Source organism: Botryllus schlosseri, chromosome 16, assembly GCF_051294905.1.
Source record: "Botryllus schlosseri isolate E-star chromosome 16, Bs_hap1, whole genome shotgun sequence".
Lineage (NCBI taxonomy): Eukaryota > Metazoa > Chordata > Ascidiacea > Stolidobranchia > Styelidae > Botryllus > Botryllus schlosseri.
In genome coordinates this window covers 14,303,979-14,322,714 of record NC_137251.1, presented here as the reverse complement: position 1 = coordinate 14,322,714, position 18,736 = coordinate 14,303,979, and the positions used below count along the sequence as shown (strand labels likewise).

At 39.9% G+C, this 18,736-nt stretch overlaps 1 protein-coding gene across 1 annotated transcript; it reads left to right on the top strand.

Moving 5' to 3' along the window:
* The first annotated feature begins 580 nt into the window (after window positions 1–580).
* LOC145458575 (neurotrypsin-like) lies at window positions 581–17,780 on the top strand. Its single transcript, XM_080336986.1, has 11 exons — window positions 581–2,219; window positions 9,854–10,083; window positions 10,496–10,607; window positions 10,762–10,938; window positions 12,917–13,072; window positions 13,202–13,320; window positions 13,782–13,912; window positions 15,151–15,225; window positions 15,571–15,827; window positions 15,889–16,046; window positions 17,386–17,780. Exons 1-11 carry the CDS (start codon window positions 1,925–1,927, stop codon window positions 17,548–17,550), a joined length of 1,875 nt encoding a protein of 624 aa, XP_080193112.1. The 5' UTR covers window positions 581–1,924; the 3' UTR covers window positions 17,551–17,780.
* The last annotated feature ends 956 nt before the right edge of the window (window positions 17,781–18,736 follow it).

Genomic DNA, 18,736 nt, shown 5'->3' with positions numbered 1-18,736 from the left:
CCGTCTTATATGATAATGTGGCCCGCGGCCCCATTCTGCCGAGATTCCTCACTAATTGCTGTAACGCTAAATTTTAGTGACTGTACGTTATTATATACGTGTGTGCGCACTGCGCAGCGTGCGTGAGTAGAGCTTATGCGTAAGTTCGTCGAAGCGAGAAGACTTGCGTTATCGGCATTTACCATGTACTCAACCCTAATGAAATGATATCTTGGTAAATTTGGGGTACCGGGCTTAACGAACGCCTTGAAATCTTAATTAAGAATTGCGCCATAGTGTGCACCATATATGTTGTGGACACAAGCAAATCTCACGGCTCAGTGAAATTGATCTACGTCACACTTTCCATTTGGCTAAAGACAATTTATGGTTAATAAGGCAACAATGCCGTCTGAGCAGCTCAGGAGCAAGTGCGCACGAGAGTGAGAATGTGAATGCTCAATCGGTTGCGCAACAATAGCCAATACCCTTGCGGTTCGCGCTGCTCTCACTTGCTCCCAGACGGCATGATTGCGTCGCAATACCGAACCCTGTTACAATGCAACATTCGAGGCTTATTTTTTTTTTGGGGGGGGGGGGGGGTTCCAGGGCCACGAGCAGAATAAACTTTATATTTTCGCAATCAGTACCGCGGTAGCTTTCGATTGATACCCGTTTTATCAAATGTCGCGCTCGGTAAGCCGGTCACTAAAGGACAATTTGAATGCACCGTGTGTTGATCCGAGAGAAGCAGACACGGAGGCACCTTTATGGCGATGCTGTTCTCAAATCCGCATCGTCTTCGTCATTATCGGCGAGAAATGGCTTTCAGGTGACATTGCTGTCGTTCAAATACATTGCTTAAATACGATTTATTCCGTGTATATGTGGATAAAAGGGCGAATATTGTACGATTCAGCAATCCGACCCGCCAAGTACCCAATTTTCCTATATCCGGCCCGCCGACTGGAGAAGTTTCCCGCCCCAGCTATATACTGTAATTTCCAATCGAAAATTTGACCCCTTCAGTCAAGTTACGGGGTATGGATATATTGCCGATGAAGGTAGTTTATAATATATATTTGATGAAATTCAAGATTGTCGGTCAAGAGCCTCAGCTCGAATAGCATTCTGAGCCAAGCTCGCTCAATTTTGCAATATTGAACGATTTATTGAGAGTTATGCCTTTCCTTTCCACGTCCTTTCCTTATGCTCCACCAGATATCCTGACTTTGATTCAATCTTCGGTAATCTTGGCTTAATTATTGAGGGTGATAGGGATTGAATTCTCGGTGACAATGCTGAAGATTTGTGTTTCCTAAACAATACAAGTAGGCCTACTGCTTTTATACTCGAAGTTATGTACCAGTTTCTCACTCAGCTAGAGAATAACAAAATATAAGATTTATTTTTCAATTTTTTACTAATCAGTGGGGCGATTTTTTTTTTGACATGTCAAAAAAATGTCAAAATTGTAGCGTTAGGTCAAAACATATCAAAATTGTTTACAAAGTAAAATTCCAACATTACGTGGGAGAACACGTAATTTGCATACGTTAGGTCACAATTTGGTCAAAATTAAGTTTTTAAAGTCAAAAAATGTCAAAATTTTGATTTTTTAGGTCGAACTCTTCCTTTTTTTGGGTCACAAAAATCACCCTACTAATCAGAAGTTGTACTTGAAATAGATCACATATTTATATTATAGCAGAAACATAATTTTTTCGGCCAAATTCTGATATCGGTCAAGCTCTAGTGTTGAGGAGCTCATGCCTGCATGCCTGCATGGCCACTGGCCAGCCTTCTTCATTACCACTGAAACATTCTCGTTTTTTCATTTAACGCATGAATATGGTATTCATAATATAGTGGCAAGAAGAGATTGAAATTTCTGCTTGACAGGTGACGATATTGCTCTACTTATTTCGCAAAATAACAAATTGAAATGAAACTGTCGACATATAGCGACAACGTGCAAACCATATCATTCCATATCCTCGCATTGAAGTCAAGGATCACTCTTTTCTACCTGTTACTCCTTTCCAACCCAAATGTATCGAGGCGAATAGATCCGGGTACGCTGGGTCGGACGGCGGAAAAGAAAGTCAATGCAGTTATAAACGGAAGCGTGGGCAACAAGAAATACCCGATAAATGAAACTCAATATTCGGAAAATAATGCTCCGAAGCAACGATTACGATGGGCTTTTGACGACTATTACGACGCAGAATATTACGACTGTAAGTTTAGTATCCTGCTGTGTCTTTGAGCCATATACTGTCAATGATACGTATCTTGTATGTACCGAGCAAACTGTGAACCATTAGCAATTGTAAATGTTTAGGATTAAATGTGCCGGGTACGATTGTCCGTTGACTAGGCTACATTACTGTTACATTCCGGTAAAAGTTTTCAGCATATTTTAGGTTTCCTTTATTTGAGGATCCCGATGTCACTTCATACAAGCCATCCGTCATATGGGCCTTTATATATTGTTGTCATTGCGTCGTATTTATTATTACTCCCGCCGCAGAGACATTGCAATTTTTCCGTGTTTCGGAACCGCTTAACTTGTTCAATCTCCGCCAAGCTGCATAAAGTATCCAACAGTGCTTCTCAAACATATCGATCTAGAACTTCGAAAGGGCCACGACCTTTGCTCGGTATAGTCAGAGGGATCAGATTCAAATTTTTATCAGCCGGTTCTATCACAAAAGTTATATCTTTCAGTAGGTTCACATACCAAAAGTAATTGGCAGTAACCAGTAATGACAACCGACTCGCTAATCTCATAAGATTTCGCGAGAGGGCTCTGTAAAACCAGTGCGAACCGGCTGAATCTGACCACTGGGTTGTTTGGGTCGGTGGGTGAGAGGGTGAGTGAGTGGGTGGGTACGTGGGTACGTGGATACGTGGGTACGTGAGTGAATATGAGTTCTTCAGTATATGTGCAATGGGACGAATAATTATATTGCAGTCGCATGAGATATATGAAGGTCTCCATACATTCTGTACTCCGCTATGCTATGAGAACAAAATGGGGGAGCTACCGATATCATCTGGGGACCTTCCAGTTAGGAGATTGAATATACCTCTTTCAACCCGAAATCAACATCTGAGCCTGCCTTGATAAGATTGTATCCAATGTGTCGCATCAATACTTGTGCTTAATCAATTAGGCAAAACGTTATCTAGTAACACAATATGCCACTAATCCACTCCTTGTATATTTATGTACACAAACAGGTCGTAATTATTACAAGGGTATAAGCGGGGATTTGAATTTAAGTATTACAAATATCTTATGTAGGGTGCATTGATGCATGTCAACCCGCAAATCATTTTGCAGCATAGCGAACGTCAAACCGCGCAGCAAAATCTTCAGAACGATGCCCTGCCCATAGTTCTTTGTTATTTTTGTTATTTACATGCGGCATAACGTACTAAGATGCTCTTTGATATATTATAATGCTTCCAGTTCCCCTGCTTCAGTTCTCGAAGAGGTTTTCTCCAGTTGGACTATTACCAGAACTTGTTAAAGTAATCAGCGTTGGTACTCAAGTAGAAAAGTAGCTCAGAGGTCAACTAGTTCATGTATTTTCCGACGCACAGCTGATATTCTTAAGAGCGTTGGGACGCCTGCGTTCTTCGATATTTTTCACAACATGCTATAAAGCGAGAGTCAGTCTGCTGTCACAATGAACTGAAGTAATTATGTACAGCCTAAATCGCAGCAAATTAAGTTGTTGTCATCTATTAGTCTTATTTCAAACTTTCAATGGATTTTTTACTCTGGCCACAACAAAGATTAATATTGTTCTTAGATCGTGTCTGTAAACACCTTTATTGCTCATGATGGGTTAATTATATTAGGAAACCTCTCTTATGAGTTCATACACTAGATTATAGCTATGGTTTAATCATCGACATTGTGACATGTAGCCCTGGTTCGTTTACACTTATAGATATATTTCGGGGGGAAGTTGTCTGAAATTTCACATCAGCATGATAGTAAAACTGCATCATATATAGGGTTGCATTTAAAACAAAAATCAATTTAAAACAAACATGTTTAAAACAAGGACCTAATTTAAAACGTATTTTTCATTGTTTTTACGTTTTTTAAAACCATGACGTCATGAATATTCAATTGTGACGTCATAGTGGATTGACATTGACAATTGAAAATATAGGGTAAAAATAGCTCCTTTGACGAAATATATGTACTATCGCTGTTGAACAGACTATTTTGAGGGTTCCAACCATCCCCTATCGATATACGTCGGCTATATCGGGTGGTAATTGTCCATAGCCTCATACAACATGTTTTTTGTAAACTATTTACATAATTATGGCATAATTTTACAACTTAAAAAAACACAATTTTTTTTTTTAAAAGGCATTTTTTTAAAACGCTGTTTAAAACATGTTTTAAACAAAGTGTTTTTAAACACCGTTTGTTTTAAATGCAACCCTAATCACATATAGCGTATATCTGATTTACGGCACGCTCCAATTTGGCCCGTGGTTTTTGCAAGTCTCTGCAGTATGAGCGATGAGCCTATTTAAATCTCCAACGATTCGGTATGAAGTTTGGTATCGATTCCGGTCGGACACGAGCTATATTGGTGTTGAGGTGAATGCTCTCATATCTGCGCCAGTCGCGACCGGAAGGGCCTACATATATGATCCAGTCCGAAAAACTTTATTTAATTTATTGATCATGATAACAGAGATTACGAGTTACCGAAATGTTCGATATTTCTGTTTTAATTGCGAACGTGAATTATCGAGATGAAATCGACATGAATGTGTGTATCAGACGAAATGAAGTTTTAATCCCATAAATATTTATGCTTCTTTCTTCTGAAGTACAGTCATTCATTACACGGATTAAGTGCCGTAACAGATTACTTAACGAAATGCGTCCATTTCGGTAGAAAAATAGAACTGCACTGTAATGCGTGCTACGATACATACCTCTCATTAGAATCACCTCTCATAGCAGCTTATCTTGGTGTTCGTTTATGAATGTTCTAGGAAACACTCTCATAATATATATTCCCATCATAGCTAAATTCTTGAGAAAATATGCAGAATAGTTTCCGCCTTCGGTCAAAACTTCGTTGCTCTGAACTTTTCAACTTTCGGCGCAACGAAAACAAACTCAGTAAATGATCAAAGTCAATCCATCCCAGCCCATGGGAACTGCTTCACACTAGTCATGATAAAGCATAATATAAATTGCACCGAGAGTAGTTCGAGGGGATCTCATTATATATGCCGTGTTTCAATATCATCGGGGGCCGTAATCGACTGCATCACAGTCCAGTTATCGAACTTGTCCAATTGACAATGTCCAGTCGTGTTAACATATTACCAGAATCATCAGCATCTACAGCAATGGTTCTCAAACTTTTTAGACACCCGCCCCCCCTCCCTTTATGATAGTGAAAAATCTCGCACCCCCTTGTCGTCGTGATATCACAAAATGCAACAAGAATGCTAGCAATTGCAGCGGATAGTTTGATGGCATGGAAGGCTATGACAGTTAAAAGCAGAATTTTCAGGTTCTCTTTTCGAACATTGCCTAGGTCTGGCGCCCCCCTCCCCCATATTTTAAGGACGGTCGTAAAATAACGGGTAAGAGTTCGAAGTCCGGTCGGTCTTTTCTGGTTGGGACTTCACTGTTGGAAATAGCTTGAATCGCGCCCGAGGACTAATCGACTAATTAACGCTATAATAATTGCATGCTGTGCTATATTCGGGATCAAATCAAGGTGGTTATAACAACCATATGGTACGGGCTCTCACTCTCAAAAGTGGTACAGTGCCTCTTTCTTCGAATTCGGCACGCTGTGCGCTGTGGGATAAAATACCTACCTAGTTCGAAACATTTTCTGGAAAATAGTCCCATCTAGCGTGACCGGAGTATTTTGACGGGAAATTGGGGATCTAAAAGTACGCGCAATTAATTTTATATGAATTCTAATAAGCCACTGCATTCATGGAAACATGTTGCAAACCTTGTCGGCATATATTTCGAGCGGAGCGCGACGAAAAATGTCGAGATTTGACAGATTTTGTCGAATGTTGATTTGCAATAAGAACTCAGGGGTTTATAGAACTATCGTTCTACAATATAATATGTCATAACATATGTCCCTACTGCACCCTATACAGCGACGCCATTTTTCTTTAGCAGCCGCCATACCACCACCACCCTCCCTGAACACAGAGCTCCCAATATCACCCCTGAGCGTTTCTGCCCCTTCAAAATCCAAATCGCCCCTTGGCGGCGCTGGTGACAAGATTAAGAAACGCTGATAATATATATATATCGACTTTCAATTAAATAAAGGGCAAAAGAAAACAGGAAACAAAAGAACATCAAGATAATCAGTTTTGGGCCCTTGTTAAGCGCCTCCAGCGTGGGCGATCGTGGACGCTGATAAGCTATGCCTTTTCGAATAATTCATTTTGTGTTGCGTTGATTGCATATACTTTAAATGCCTAGGTTTGTACCGCATCTTTAGAGATTAATGTTTGTCCTAAAAAGTAACCGTTGAAATCAGAAATACCATAATAATTTCTTTTCTTGCGAAACCGAGATTCGAAGAATTTTATTCCTTCTGGACTCTTCTCTGACTTAAACTGAATATTATGAAGCTTATGTCATAAACGTACCTGACGTTCAGTTTCAACAATTGAATCGAATAATTGGGTTTTAGTCCGAGTCGATAATCACTCGATAGAACGTCAAATCAACCATGAATGATGTGAAAAATTTAAATATGTGCCATTTATGGGACCACAAACAATGTAATGCCATTTCGACATCACATTAATGGTTATTAAGTATTTTTGCAACCGCACCTAGTTCAATGTGCTTAGTAAAAATGCTGTGGATTGATCATGACTTCATAGAAACATCATTTCCATATAACGCAAAGAAGCTTTATGTTTCGTACAGTGCGAGACGGCCAATTGAGGTTTACATCCTTCTGCAGTGGAAAATAGTAATAAACCAAATAATTCTCGTTGATCAATTTACTCTTAGTAACAAGTAGCTTATATTTTCAGTATACTTGAAAAGAATATTTCCATAGGCATCAGACATGGGGTAATCGCGATTAGTAATCGTAATCGATTACGACGATTACAGCATTTTCAAGTAATCGTAATCGCAATCGATTACATTCGAAAAAAATCCAAAGTAATCGTAATCGTAATCGACTACTTCACATACGTAATCGATTTCTTTGTGAGAGAGCGATTACTTTTTATTTGTACAATGAATATGACATAACCGAACATTCGTGAACAAGGAAGAGATATTATACCAGGTTGTTGATAGCGCAACCGGTTGATTTTCAAACGCCACTGCTTATTATTACGTCAGAAGTATTAGCTTTGCTCGTCTTTGCGTAAGAAGTATCCACACGTAGTAAATATATATTCGATGTACATTGTTGTGTGATTATTAGAGCAGTGTAAGCCATACTGTATATCAGGTTATCAATACACATCAGACGCCACTACCTCGCCTCAAGATAATAATCCAATCACCACTCTGCCTAGTTTCAAATAATAACTTATGTATTGCTATTTGGTTATGCTTAGTTAAACTAGGGTTACCATACGTCCTCTTTTAAGAGGATTAGTCCTCTTTTTTGACTTTTTTGAAAGTGTCCTCGGAGGACGCCCTTTTGTCCTCTTTTTTGAAAATTTAGGTAACATTTAGAGCAAAATGCGAGTGATATGCCGTAAATTAGCACAGAAGTGACGCTCCGGCGGGTCACCGATTTTTGAGAATTCTTATTTTTTGCTAGTCTTAAATTTCTGAAAAAGTGTCCTCTTTTTAGATTTCCAAAATATGGTAAGCCTAAGTTAAACGCAGTTTGACTGTTGCTGCTTGGCGAGCAGTAGGCCTATCTATGTAGTATACGTATGTATTGTACGCACACCGGACAAAGATTTGAAATTTTGTACTCGTCAAATAAAACATTACGATGGTTAAAATCAACAGCTGCTGTTATATATCATAACCGAGACGTTCTTTGCCGTTTCTCTTAACGGCAGCTTGTAGTATCTGTATAAAGTGGAAGGTAGAATTTTAAGTTCACTTTATTTTATTCTCATATGACTCTACTTGAAACGGGCGCCAATCATTATTTCACAATTCTTCACTCGACATTTATACCTGTCGCCATAGCCATCCGGTTATACACCATGTTAGCGTGGGTTGTAGGTACAATCAGGACCAAAACAGCAATTCGTCCTCCACTCCAAACGTTGGTATTGGTAGGGTTGTAACCAAGTCACAATGTCAATCTCACTTTTATAGTTTTGACTCGAGTCAAGTCAAGTCATTTTCAATTCATCCCTGAGTCAAGTCCGAGTCCAAGTCAGCTAGCATAGGGTCGAGTCCAAGTCGTTATGTTCACAGATCAGTTTTCAGGTCTATCCGGTTTAACCTACTTTTTCCAACTCTGCTCGAGTGATATAGAATGGCTCGTATTCATAATATAGTAATCTTCATCAGTTTTCACAGTTTACGGCCCTATTTCCAAGTATCAGAACTGATAGACGAAATTCAAATGATGTGGTAACTTTACTATTCTTCGAAGTTACATATGGAATGTCTGTCTTGGCCGTTCTAGTCTCGAGTCATATGACTTGGTTCGAGTCACGCAAAATGAATCGAGTACATGTCGAGTCAATACAAAATTTGACTCGAAACGAGTCAATTTACGCATTTAAAAATATGACTTGAGTCAAGTCTAGTCACCGAAAAATCGCGATTCGAGTCGAACTCGAGTCATTACAACCCTGGGTATTGGGGCCTCATAGGGTGTAGTTTTCAAGTTGATGACTTAATTTCGTCAATAATATTGGTAATTACATTATATTGCTATTCATTCAGATTTACCCGTAGAGCTGGGGCACCTAATTCATAACTATAGCCTCTGGTATGTTATTATAATTACTTTATTGTATGTTGTTGATTCGTGACCTCCCGTCTTTTATATAATCAAAAGATACTGTAGTCGCCCTAACGTAGCAGATTAAAAAAAACTTTCGTGAGACGCACACACGAATTCTTATGTATTCACTCCTCTGTGGGCGGCATTTGCATTGTTGGGGCTCAGATTGGAAGGACCGGACTATTCGTCACGCCCACAGATCGCGGCTACTGACACCGAAATGCCTATTCCTATAAATTATGCATGCTTTTTTTCTTGAGCGGGAGAGGTATGCATTTCAAAATCAAGCTATTTAGAGACATTAAATCCCGAAGCTCGAAGAAAATTTCCAAGTTAATAAACTCTCTTAAAAATACTCTATAATAATTTATGTTGATTCACGAAATACTTTTGAGTCCCCTTGGAGCTCGCTTCCGGTCCTATTGGGAAGTTTGGGGTGTTGCAGTTACGGACCTGGCAAGAATGCAAATCGTTGGGTGCGACGAATAGTCCTGCATAGAGTTGGGCAATGGGTACATTATGACGTAACAAGCAAATGACGTATGATATATAAAGAAAGTTGTTATATCATTAGACCTTTTCATCGCAAGCCTTATATTGTCTTCCTGTGTGTCTTCTGAAATTAGTTCTTCAAGAAGCAAAACAAATGTAATCGTGAGTAATCGTGATTACATTTGAAATGTAATCGTAATCGTAATCGACTACTTCCTGATTTTGCTGTAATCGTAATCGTAATCGTAATCGCGGGATTCACAAGTAATCGTAATCGCAATCGATTACATTCATGAAGTAATCACCCCATGTCTGATAGGCATACCCATGAGTACGTACTATCCGTGATCAGCAGATATGCATGACTCATCAAATGCTCCTCTATTTACTTTTAGATTCAGAGGAGATTTCAACAGGAGCGCGTATTGTAGACAGCAGTCTATCATTTATGGGTCGCGTGGAAGTCCCGATACCAGACAACTCATGGGGTACGATCTGCGGAAATGGCTGGACAACGGCAGATGCATCTGTTATTTGTCGCCAACTGGGTTTCCGCGTTGGAGGAGTAATTGCGAGGAAAAAAGGCGGGTTTGGTCATGGATATGGCCCGGTTGTCATGTCTAAGGTGGGCTTTTATGGCGTGTACCATAGCATTACAGCCGGGAGCGTCTCCAGAATGTAAACATTTTTGGCGATCGTGACTTCCGAGATCCAGAGTATCGAGGGGGGATTGGACATTGGAGTCCTGTTGTTTCCAAAGTTTTTTTTCAACGCAAACAATATACAGCACATATCATAATCACTATATGTTTTCACATTGTATCGGTATGTGTCGTACAAAGCAAAAGTGGGCAGTTATAGGCTATAAGTCGACGAATTTACAGGTGTATCGGCTTATATAGCGTAACATGACCAATGACCAAATGACCAGATGCCCAAACGCCGTGAAATAAATGATAATTATAATCAAAATATAATGCATGATATAGCTTATCAAATTAGAATGCGTATTACGTTTAAATATAGCTTTATAAAAGGTGAATTGCCGTGGAGACGAAGAGAACATTGAGCAATGTCCCTCCGAGAAGTGGGACGGCAAGAAATCTTTACCGTGCAGTCATTTCATGCGTGGAGCATCAGTAATATGTGGTAAGATTATCTCTCTTGATCTCTGGCGATTATCTACCAATATAAACCTATTTCAAAAAGCCGAGAGCCAAGCCCAAAAGCGGAAGAGAAACGATATATATATCATCTAGTGGCCGCTGAATTATGACGCGTGCATCTATTTTTGTGTATATAGGTTGTCCGATTGACGAGTCCTCACACGTCCGAACCAAATGCTTCCTACGTACTGGGATCGTCAACAGTTACACGTGTCGACACTCTTGCGCTGATGGCATGAATCTTATCGGGGACAAAGTGAGAACCTGTCAATCCGACCAGACGTGGTCCGGAGTTAAACCGCGCTGTGTCAAAGGTGAGACCAATCTACAATCTCCACTGAACTGAGTGGTTTATTATTGACGTTGCCTTTTTACATTTCTACCATTACTTGGAAATTACAGGAAGTTCAAGAAATTAAAAATTGGCCAAGGAACGTGTTTTAGACACACGTGGTCAAAGTAGTCATTGGTGATATTCAAGTTGATGAAATGCCGTAATTTACAATGCGTATCAGTATCATTTTATTAATAATTTTATCATTTCAAAACACCACAAGACTGCGATGCCGTTTAAAGGATAGGAAGGTGTCGAAACCACTTGGAGTAGTCTTTGAAATCAGACACTCAGCTGCGCCAATGCGATGTAGTTTAGAGGCATGTACACTGGATGGACATAAATAAGGGATAACATAAAGCGAGTGGTGATGAAAATAGGGTTGTGTCTAAAACAAAAATCAATTTAAAACAAACATGTTTAAAACAAGGCCCTTGTTTAAAACATGTTTATTATTGTTTGTTTTTTTTTTGCTTTTTTCTAAGTCATGACGTCACGCATATTCAATCGTGTCGTCATAGTGGATTGATATTCACAATTGAAAATATAGGGTAACTATAGCTCCTTTGACGAAGTAGGCTTCCAACCCCAGTCATATACGAACCAAAATATCTTTAATCAGAACTACATCGTCATGCAGCACTTTTACGATCGGCGGTTATCATTATAAGAAAATTCATTCCGTACCAATGATCTATATCTACGTACTAGAGCTGTTGAACCGACTATTTTGAGTGTTGCAACCTGCCCATATCGTATACGATATATCGCTACGCTATATCGGGTGGTAATCGTCGTCCGTAGGCTCATACGACATGTTTTTGGAAAGTATTTACACAATTCTGGCATAATTATACAACTTCAACCATTTGTTTTAAATGCAACCCTACATGAAAATGAATGACGCATATGTCGATACGCGAGGTTGATATGTCAGATCGAAGTCCGGTAATTTTGAGGGCTTACTAGTAGGCAAGTAGAGGTAACGGGGCGCGCCAAAGCCACTCAAAATAGAACCACAGAATGCAATGTTTGAAAAGTACTGAATTAACGCATCTCACGAAGAAGATTGTGTCGGAGTGGCAGACTTCTGTCGTTGCTGGCGATACCTTTAAAGATTACACAACTATTTCGTCACAATAGGTATGTCTCGAAGTTATTCTGCGACTGCGATGGATAGTGGCTATGACATCTGATTGTAATGACAATTCTACTCATTGCAGTGATTCCAATATATCACGAAACTACCTTTCCAACTCTAAAACGCGAAATGAAATTGTTTTGGATTCAAAAATGTCGAAGTAAACATGGAAATAGTTAGTAAACACCCCCGCTTGAGTAAATAGTGCGAATAGACAAACGCACCTGGGTATACTTCGAAAAAAGTAGATATACTTCGTTACAGACCACCTCTGGTTTCACAGCCGTATATGACGTAATTATATTTCTGAATGGTATGGGTATAACGACGATGACATGGCCATTCCGCCACGCGATGTCTTGTTTATCTTTGAGGTATGCAAATCCGTTAATCTTGACGTCGCGGTATCATTTATCGACTCCTTCATGCCATTCGCGACTACGTAAATATGAACACAAAACATGTTCGTAAAGATATCGACACGGTAGTTAGTTTCGTCCCTATTGATCAATTGATGACATCAGTGATTACATACTGCTAATCGCATCGTGATGTGTACATTCCAAGTGTTAACACGGATAAATTCATTAACGCGTATACTATGCTAATGGTATAGGTCTAATTTTCATAAATATATACCGGCAATCTCGCAACATTTCAGTGTCTGCAGTTGGTTGAAACGACAATAAATGAGTTTGCGATTTACGATTGAAACTAATTGTTAGTTATTATAAAATCTCAATAAAAGTTCTATATAGACACAAAATGACATCGCCATCAAAACTCGACAAAAGTGTTTATTTTACCATTTTTACAGGAAATGATATGAGGAAAGAGTGCATTGTTAAAAAGCGTAAACGTCAGACCTGCCTACGCGGGCTAACGGACGTGGGGGCGAATTCGAACGAAAGCGAATGTCTCAGTCTGGGGTGCTGTTTTGACGATTCAAGTCCAGTGAAATGTTATTTACCAGGTATGCATTACAAGTTTTATTAACCCGGTAATGATAAATATTTTATTTGCGTACATTTAATTTTCCGATGTCATACAGATCAAGCACACACCAATATAGTTTTGTATACCACGATATCGACCTTTTCAGGCGACAGCATCTGCATGCAAAAGGTCTGCATGAACGAGGCAACGTGTCAAGACAATGCTCGCGACGGCCGTGTTTACGAATGTTTGTGTAGCCATAAATACTGGGGAAGACATTGTGAGGTAATCCATATTCAACTGTCGTCCCGACCTTTTCCGTGGCTCCGTTACAAGGCAATTTCCTACAATTAAGGTTTGTTTTCACATAACAAGACACCAGGCATATAAAATATGTAATGCGTCAAATATGTAAGTTGTTGCACTGAGTAACACGCTTTTCACGGCCAGAGGAAGAGCCTGGGAAATACGATATACCACTGAACCCACTGTTGCGTCGTAAGTATACTCTTGCGTCGCACTTATCGTAATGATTGCTTAGGCGCTGCTTCTCTCTGTTTTTGACAAATAAAAGTCTGCAGATTCCATCACTCGGAGTCAACCCCCCGTTCCGTCCAAAATATACTGGCACTGGCTACGTCTAGAAACTATCACTGACTATTACACGTCGCTACATCAGTAGTACTTAAGCTAGCCCTAGTACCGAGGGTTATGAATGAAATTATACGTTCTTTTGAAATTCTCAGATCGCTAAAGATTGGAGATGCGGCAGTCGAAATGAGAAAATCGATAGACTTTCCGCCAGAAGGATAAAACGAGTCGTTGGAGGAAGTCAGGCCTCTGAGCGAAGCTGGCCATGGATGGTGCGACTAAAACGGTAAGATTTTCATGCAAATCATGCAAGCAGTCCGATCGCATAGTTGTTTGTTGAAATCATGCCTATTTGTAATAGGTTGATCAATTATTTTTACTGACACGATGATAGATTACATTCCACTTTCTGATCGTATATTTAAAGGGGCAATGCGCTCTAAAAATGATGTGGTCTCAAATTGAAGATAAAAACGAACAAAAATGTTTGGCCTCGGCCATTTCCTTCAGAACGCCACCGTAATGGGGCTGCAATTTATTGAAATTTCTACAAGACCAGCTGCAGCGGCTGCTTAACCCGTTACATGACAAAATGTCTTCATTGTCGCACTTGCTCGACGCGATAAGGCAGTCACGCGGAGAACGAAAGTTATACCCATTTCTTTCATAACATCGGCTGACAACTGTCTAAAATTCGTTCTCTGCGTGATTGCCTAATCGCGTCGAGCAAGTGCGACGGTGAAAATATCGTGCCATGTAACGGGTTAAGTAGCAGCGGCAGCTGGTCTTGTAGAAATTTCAATAACTTGCAGCTCTATTACGGTGGCGTTCTGAAGGAAATGGCAACGGCCAAAAATCTTTGTTCGTTTTTATCTTCAATTTGAGACCACATCATTTTTAGAGCGCGGTGCCCCTTTAAGGCTCAATCTGTAAGCTCTAACAACGTCCCGGTCGTAATACGACTAACCGACTCCGACGCTAGTTGAAATTACGTGTCGGTAATTTCAGATAATCGTCATGCGCGTATGAAGAACCTCCGTTTCAGATAGCATTGACTAAAGACCGTTAATTTGTTTCCGAAAAACGGATTAGTCTCAGAATATATCTGCTAAACAGATAAAACATCGGTTCCATTTTGGGCCTTGGTAGGAGATTGTATTCTTTTCACGCGTGACGTAAATGCACATGATATTTCGACTACTGTGTCATCATACTGTCAGTGCCACACCATACCTTTGTAGGTGGTAAGAACCACTAAACTTCTACAGTGTATAAAATAATAATATTACTGATATTTCGCCCACTCGGGCATTTTGTTTCATATTTCGACTCTCAGCAATCCCCTACAATTTATTATTCCGATAGGATTGAGCACACTCATACAGTGGCCGGTTATCATCGTTGGGAGGTCACTTTGATACAAGGCATATACAATATACCGACCACTGCAGATTCCCAGCATGGTGCCGTGACGTTGTTATAGGCTATCTTATTGTTATATAACATTTATTTTCTATATTGAAGCAATGGGACGCATATCTGTGGAGGGACGATTATTCATCCATCGTGGATATTAACTGCCGCCCACTGCATAATAAGGTGGAGATATATATTTTCAAGTTTGTTTTGTGTAGGCATCCGTCACACGGCAGCCCATATAGGCAATAGGCCAGTGGAACCTACATCATTTTGTATCATACGCTAGATGCCATCGTATAGATTAAATAAGTGGAGCATAAACTAACTCGCAGTACAAAGAAGGTATATATTGTGATGTTTCTTGCTGTGACTATAACTGATGGTCGATCGCGAGTTCTTTAAAATATTTGCAGTCGATTGGCCACCTCTGGAATAGAGGATTGGTGTTATGTATAGTAGATTCATTGTCGTACAATAGGGTGCAGGCTTTGCATCATTATGATATTGACTACCTGACAATTACAGGGAGAAGAATGTTATTCGCGATGTAACTATATCAGTAGGTCGACGAGCATCGACACATCATCAAAGTTATCGAATAGCGGAAGCGTTGTCCGCGAATTACACAAACTCCACCATTCCAATGGATGACATCGCTCTTATCAAACTGGAAACACCCGTTGAAACAGACGAATATACAAATATTCTATGTCTTCCGAGTCATGGAAAGGATAACCCAAAACCTGGATCCAAGTGTTGGATCGCGGGTTGGGGAGCGACTGGTAATCAAGAATACAGTCTCATTTTGCTCTCTGGCAATCATAACGGAAGATCGAACTTTAGAATACGCGCAAAGTACGCCACATCTTCAAGAAGCCAACTTGCCCATACTGTCAAACAGCGATTGCCGGAATATGTACAGTTTTCATAATAAATATCACCTAGTGACGAAGGACATGATATGCGCTGGATATGAAAAAGGAGATATTGATACGTGTAAAGTGAGTTGTGTACTAATATGGATTATATGTATAATATGTATATGTACATATGGATAATATGTATATGTATGCGTAGCTTTTATACGGCAATGAGAACATTTTTTTTCAAAACTATGTCATAATTTTGTAAATAGTTTCGAAAAAACATGTATACTATATGTGCCTGCCGACGATTCGCACCCGACATAGTCGACGTATACGACATGGTTGCAACTCTCGAAATCGCCGTGGGTTCAACAGTTATGGAACGTAGTTATAGATCACTGGACACTGGTACGGAATGGATGTTTTGATGATGATGATGATGGCCGCCGACCGTAAAAATGCTCCATAAAAATACAGACCTGGTCAGACATACTGTTTGGTCCGTTCAGGACAGGGATCAGAAGCCTTTTTCGACAAAGGAGTCATATTTACCGTGTATTTTCAATTGTTAATGTTATCCCGCTGTGACGCCACAACCGTCATGGCTAATAAATAAATAAAAAAACATGTTTTAAACAAGGGCCATGTTTTAGACATATTTGTTTTAAATTGATTTTTGTTTTAAATGCAACCTTAACTATAGGATACAACAGCAAAAAGATCATTACTACTGGGTTGCATTTATTAACAAAATAAATTTAAATCAATTATGTTTAAAACATGGGTCTTGTATAAATAATGTTTTTATTGTCATTTTTCAGTCATGACGTCACGAATCTTTAATTGTAACTCCACAGTGAATTGACATTTACAATTGAAAATATAAGGTGAATATGGCTCCTTTGACGAGGGCTTCAGTCATGACGTCACGAATCTTTAATTGTAACTCCACAGTGAATTGACATTTACAATTGAAAATATAAGGTGAATATGGCTCCTTTGAAGGGCTTCCGATCGAGGATTGTCATGAACAGACCAGAAATATCCTTAATATGGACCACATCGTTAATCGTTATGCAGCATTTTTACGGTCGGCGGTCATCATCATCAGAACACCTATTCCGTACCAATGATTTATATTTACTCGCTATAACTGTTGAACCTACGACGATTTCGAGGGTTCTAGCCACTCCATGTCGTATACGTCGCCTATATTGGGGGCAAATCGTCCGTATATGCTCACACTACATGTTTTTTGAAAACAAAAATTATGGCTTGTTTATACTTAACGTTTGGAAAAAAAATTGTTTTTCAAAATAGCCATTTGTTTAGAACACTGTTTTAGACACCGTTTGTTTTAAATGCAACCCTATTCAAGACATTAACAAACTCTTATATTACTTCAATCCAGTAAGGCTACTTGGAATAATCTACCACCAAACATAAATTGTCTAAATATGGGTATTTATTGCAGGGAGACAGTGGGGGACCACTTATGTGCTCGCGTGATGAAGATTCTTGGTATGTGGCAGGAATAGTATCCTTCGGATACGGATGCGCACAGGCTCGGTCTCCGGGGGTTTACACACGAGTTTCCAGCTATTTACAATGGATACACGCGACAATCAATGACAAGTGAACGGCTCAAATCATAGACCTGCCAATACTTCAGATATAGCAAATTCTTCAGCGAATCGCGATGAACGTCAACACTATGTGCAAATCCGTGGGAACGACCGGTTCAGAAGTTCAACTTCTTACCAACGGTCCTGCATCGACATGTGCACCATGAATTTGTTACTTGTGCTAACCTACCTCTGAGTTTTACGTTGTAATCACGAAGTTTATATAGGCCTACAGTACACCCCGCTTCATGATTGATTCGCGTTGGTCCAGCAAGAACAGGATAAGATTACATCCAATGATTTCCAAGTCGGCAAAGTCGTCGGTCTAAAAGTGACTGACGTGATCATCAGCATTGTCATCAATGTGGCCGAGCACTGTGTTTCCGTGCCACGGAATTCAAAGCAACAGAGCAGTCGCAACGCAACAGTGCCAGAATAAGTTTAGGGGGATTTTATTTAGACTTTACGAACAGCTCGCCCGTACGTATAAGAACGCGGAGAGGGGCAAGTTTGGAAATAAAATTACCAACCATCACAATACATTTTGTCTCGTTAGTAATCAGGGGCGCATTAACTCGTGGGTCGCTTTTGTTTCGAAATTTCTGGACCGACTTATTTGCTAATCCGGTAGAAGGATGAGAAGCACTGCTCTAACTTCGACCCACATGCTCAAGTGTCGCGTAGTCATTCGTCCAGGGACCTGAAATCAAATTAAAGATGCTACCTAGTGGAGGTTATGTCGCCGACAGTTGTCCACATTTAAGTCGAAATACAAACAATTTCTACTGAATGAATGAAAGTTTTGGCGCTCTTGCTTACTGGACCACGACCTGACTTATCGATCTCGCCTGCCGACAAATGCCACCTGTCCTTTTATATTATCTTCTTCAACTTTTCATTCAGTGTGCATGCCTACATTTTTACATCGCCTACGCAAGGTACCGAAGTTGGGTGTCTGATTTCAAAGACTACTCCAAGTCGTTTCGACACCTTCCTATCCATCATTGAATCGCAGGTCTTCTGGCGTATTGAAATGATAAAAAATTTGACAATGAATTGAATTATACGTTCCGTTAACGAATGAAGCACATTCGGCATAAGCCTTTTCCCCACCGCTCAGCTACACCGTCGGTTGCCCGTTCTACTCCCGAGAGCATATCATCACCGACGCACCTAAGCCCCACCGCATTTGACGACTCA

What these genes read in the sequence shown, in the direction of transcription:
- LOC145458575 (XM_080336986.1), top strand. Translation starts at nt 1,925, where the DNA reads ATGAAACTGTCGACATATAGCGACAACGTGCAAACCATATCATTCCAT. An exon ending in GCCCGGTTGTCATGTCTAAG is followed by an intron (nt 10,084 to 10,495) that starts GTGGGCTTTTAT and finishes GCTTTATAAAAG; the next exon opens with GTGAATTGCCGTGGAGACGA. An exon ending in TGGATGGTGCGACTAAAACG is followed by an intron (nt 13,913 to 15,150) that starts GTAAGATTTTCA and finishes TCTATATTGAAG; the next exon opens with CAATGGGACGCATATCTGTG.